At 37.0% G+C, this 5,030-nt stretch overlaps 1 protein-coding gene across 1 annotated transcript; it reads left to right on the plus strand.

Annotated features, from left to right (window-relative positions):
* The first annotated feature begins 297 nt into the window (after window positions 1-297).
* LOC127152708 (olfactory receptor 146-like) lies at window positions 298-1,236 on the plus strand. The gene has a single exon (XM_051093525.1). The coding sequence runs from the start codon at window positions 298-300 to the stop codon at window positions 1,234-1,236; it is 939 nt and encodes a 312-aa protein (XP_050949482.1).
* The last annotated feature ends 3,794 nt before the right edge of the window (window positions 1,237-5,030 follow it).

The raw sequence follows: 5,030 nt of genomic DNA on the forward strand, positions 1-5,030 counted from the left end.
GCTATGTATTTTTGTTGATACTTTTTTTTTTAAATTTGCGATGTAGTGATAAAACAGTTATCAGAATTAAATGTTCTGATGACAAGCTTTGCGTTTATAAACCATATATTCAGATTATACAGACAACTGAAGGCAAAATGCAATTTAACTATTTATACAATCAAGCGCTTATATATATCAAAAACATGTTGTATTTACTTTTCTCATAGTGAACTGCAGTAGTACCAGATGATATGTTATTAATGACAATGATAAGTCTGTTTGTTACTCTAAACAAATGATTTTGCAGGGCAGCCAATGGAAAACCTGACTTTCACAAACAGCATTCTCCTCGTGGAGGGACTGAAAGTTACACCTCAATCTTCTTATCCTGTTTTCATCCTGCTTCTTTTGGTTTATGTCTTTATTATGGTTTCTAACATTGGACTCATAATTCTGATTTCAAAAGAGAAGAATTTACATCATCCTATGCACTTTCTGTTCTGTAATTTGCCACTGAATGATATAATGGGGACCACTGTCATTTTGCCACGCTTAATGCAAGACATTTTCAGAGAAACTTCAGAGCGATATATGACATATGCAGAATGTGTTGTTCAAGCATATTTCGTGCATGTTTTTGCAGTAGCATGCCACTATGTCCTGATGATCATGGCCTTTGACAGATATGTGGCTATTTGCAATCCACTGCGATACACAGCTATAATGACCAATAAAATGGTGGTTAAACTATCAGCATCAGCCTGGGGCCTGTCAGTATTCATGGTTTCAATTCTGTTAGGTCTCACTATACGCCTGTCTCGCTGCAGATCCAAAATCGAAAATCCTTTCTGTGACAATGCATCACTGTTTAAACTGTCCTGTGAAAATGTGGTTGTTAATAATGTCTTTGGAATAATTTATACTGTGATTGTTTTTACCTTCTCACTTGGGTCTGTATTTATAACATATGGTAAGATTGCTGCTGTATGCATAACAAGCAAAAACAAATTGCTGAACAGTAAAGCTGTAAAAACCTGTGGCACTCACATAGCTGTTTATATAATCATGTTTGTTTCTTGTGCTAGTTTTATTTTTCTTCATCGTTTTCCTGAATACTCTGAAAGCAGGAAACTAGCTAGTATAATGTTCCATATTGTACCGCCAGGACTAAATCCTTTAGTATATGGTTTACAAACCAAAGAAATAAGACAAAAATGTATACAATTTTGGTGTAGAAAAAAGGTTCATCCTTAATCAATGCTTTTTTTAACAATATAACAACAAATATATACTTTAAATATACCTACTGTATTGTATTTTTGTAAATAATATACAAACATCTTTTTCTCTTAAGTTGTTTTCAATATTCGATGCATTTTATCTGTGCTATTTCTTCCCTTTATTATCTGTGAGAATATTGGAAAAACAGTGGCACTTTACCTTACACTATTTATTTATTTATTTATTTATTTATTTATTTTGTAATTAAGTATTTCTCAGCATTTATTGTGTGTCTATTTGGCAATATTTTACAATGAAAAGAATCAGCTGTATAGTACTTGTATATGAGGGTTATTTTAACTATGGAGAATATATAAATGTAACCACAAGACAGTATCTATTTTGACTAAATGTTTCCATTTAGCTTTTATCATGTTAAGTCTGTCAATTTCCCTCCAGAATATTTATGAAGTGGTGGTCTCTTAAAATAATTGTGTCATTTTCAGGTCTGTTAAAAATATTCTATCACAAAGCTAAAGTAGTTTTGCTGCACTAATTGATCTACTGGTAGATTTTAAAATGGAATTAAGTTAATTATACTGTGGGGGTGTTAAGATGATTCTAAGGGCCCGACGATAGAGGGGGGCCCTCCGAGGGAATGAACACAATTTCTACCGAGGGGAACATGATTGCAATTTCTGTCAAGTGGGACTTCTCCGAACGTGCTCGCAATTTCTCCCGAAGGGGACCCGAGTGAATATGCTATCCAGTGGGCCCAAAAACCATAGCGGCACTTCTGGCTGTTGTATAAAATTTTTGATTTGTATAGATCTTCTGTATTAAACATTTTAAATACATAATTACCAGCTCGTAAGTTGTAAGTCCCATAGCGAAAGGTAAAGTATTGCTCAGCTGTTTAATTTCCATGACCTCATTTCTTTGTCTCCAACATGAAATAGGAAGTTTGATCTAATTTAAAAAATAAAACGGTACCATCTGTACTATACATATATATTATAGGGCTTTTAATAGCTTTTGAGCAATATTTATTTAACAGTGGGGAAAAAAATGCAAAGCACAATTCACTATAATTATTTAATAAATAAAGTGTTGACTGTATAAACTGTATAAACATGTACTAGTAAACATATAGAAATATATGATGACTTACTCCAAAGTGACATATATGTAAAATACACTTTAACCTGTGAAAAGAGCTGTGAAAATTAGAATCTCGCATCATTATATAGTTAACTTGTTTTAATATGTCATAGTGGTTTTATTCGGTTTACTTGGCAAATAAAACCAATAAACTAGTAACTGCAGTAATCAACTCTTATGATGCACTGTATATTTCAAAATTTAAAGTGAAGCATGATGCTATGTTCACACAATCAGCTCTTTGTCACACAAAGTAGCTCTTTGTCTCACTCTCAACTCACACTGCAACCTCTAGTGGACACTTTGGAGAAGTAAATGCCCACTCCACCATGCTGAAGCGATGAGTGTCTAAATGACTAACATTCAAGTACCAATCCATAGGTACCAACCTAAGGTATGCGCCAGTGGCTGTCGTGATTTAACTCACTATGGCCAAAACCCAAGTTACATACCTTATCAGAGAAAGTCCAGGCATGCACCCTTCTCTGCAGGGTCAAGTCTCTGCAGTGTGACAACTCTTTAAAGCGAGAGAGGTCTAACTACGAATGAAGGCCTCAAGCAAAAAGAATCTCTATAGTAAGAGGATCCTAACAACACTCCTCTAAAGTAGCTAAGAAGGTTCACAGGGAGCCTAAGAACTTAGCACTACTGCCTGGCTGAGCTCTAAGGATGGAGGCCTCTGCATATCCATTCTCTAGAGCTGCTCTGAAGGCAGTAGGATGCAAGCTGCAGGATATAGGCGTTTAACTCTCATCCTTCAAAACAGAGTTAAGCATAGGCATACTGGTAGGAACGTCATCACTTGTAGTGATGTCGTAGGCTGTCACTGGCCAATGGGCATTCTCCATAGTGCCCACTAGAGGCAGTGTGAGTTCCTAGAGGACACAGTGCAAGAACTGACTATTCTACTCACCTTTTCGTCAAGAATAAAAACGAGACACAAATGTTAGGGAGGGACAATTTGAGAAGAGATCCAAGCAGAATGATAGATTTTCTGCATGGTAAAGAGGTTAGTTCTGTCATGACAACTCTCGGAGGGATTGGCATAGTAATGTACATGACAATGTAAATGTATTTGGTCATGGCGGAATAGATCTGCTATGCTGCTGCTGCGGCAGAGCAAGTACCGAGACTTGCTACTGCCAATACATCCACATCATGGTGCTGTGAGCATGTAAGAAATAATGCTGCACATATAACATATATGAATAATCCCAATAGCATACATGAATCACCTCTTAGCAGATCTTTACAGGTGGAGCTGGAGAATGTGAAGGGTTTCTGAAGCATGCTGCAAAACTGCTACAGCAAATACTTGTAGTATATTTGAATGTTGCACAGCAAGCTCATTGGTTACCAATACAGGAGAGAACCAATCAGCTGTGCCATGTGATAATGATGTCAGATTGAGTTAGACCTATCAGGATTGCGCCATCTAGAGTTTAATGCCAGAACTCTGTATATGTCCACATTTGAATTGTAACACAATGGGGTTTTGTTGTTGCTGTTTGTGGGCACACACTCAAAGTGGGCACACACAAACTGCCTCTCAGACAGCAAGTGCTGAATTTAGTTCTCTTTCACATCTTACTGCGTTTGAGTGGTATCACATTTAAGTGCACACAAAATTACATTAAAATGTCTGTCTTGGTGAGTATTCAAATAAACAAAGTCATTTATTGTCACGGGGCATGAGGCAACAGAGTAGAAGATCCAAATGTGAGCTTTGTTTACGCCCAGGGAGTTGGGAGTTCGGTGACTTGTTCAAGGGACTCACCTCAGTCGTGGTATTAGGGATGGAGAAAGCACTGGTTATTCACTCCCCTCACCTTCAATCCCTGCCAGACCTGTGACTCGAACCCACAACCTTTCAGTTACAAGCCTGATTCCCTAACCATTAGGCTATGGCTGCCCCAACTAATAGTATGTAATCAGATAAGTGCCGCCACCACAGAAGAAGATCAACATCAATGCCTGTGTAGCCCCACCCACCGATTTGCACATAGTGTTTACCAGAGAGGCGAACACACAGGTCAATGCAGAAACCTAACGATAATGGCTCTGAAGACAACAAGATGCTGTGCAGTGCCATGTTTTTTGTATTTGCATTGCCTTCCTTCTGATCCCAACGTTAGGAAATAAAGAATGAACTTTATTTTTAATGAACTGCAACAGTAAAAACTCTGTCTTTTGTTCACTTCATTTTGCTGCGGATTCACTTACAAACAAGATACAATGAATAACGGTTTTTATTACATGGTCACTATTGCTTTGTTTGTTAAACAGATTTTTAACCTAAATCATATCGCTGCCCATCTTTGAAGGACGCAGACTGTCAAACATATACAAGCCAATCATATAGTTTACATCCGAGTCTACAATCCACCGCACCTATTCAAACACGGCATTCAGATGAGTGGGGTCAAAAACAGGACAGAAAATAGCCTATTACTTCAAAATTATTTAGTTTTTCATGTAAAAATCTTGATAACATTATAAGTGGACTTCAGAGAACAGTACAAAATAAAAGAGGCAGTTCTTGAGCCCTTTAAATTGACAGCAGCACAATAAACCTGCTACTGTCTGTGCCTGCAAAAGAAAAAAATAGAAACTGCTCTTGACTGAATCACTTTAGTTGATTGAATAAAGATTAATCTATATTTAAT

The sequence above is a fragment of the Labeo rohita genome, chromosome 21 (genome assembly GCF_022985175.1).
Source record: "Labeo rohita strain BAU-BD-2019 chromosome 21, IGBB_LRoh.1.0, whole genome shotgun sequence".
Classification (NCBI taxonomy): domain Eukaryota; kingdom Metazoa; phylum Chordata; class Actinopteri; order Cypriniformes; family Cyprinidae; genus Labeo; species Labeo rohita.

What these genes read in the sequence shown, in the direction of transcription:
- LOC127152708 (XM_051093525.1), top strand. Translation starts at nt 298, where the DNA reads ATGGAAAACCTGACTTTCACAAACAGCATTCTCCTCGTGGAGGGACTG.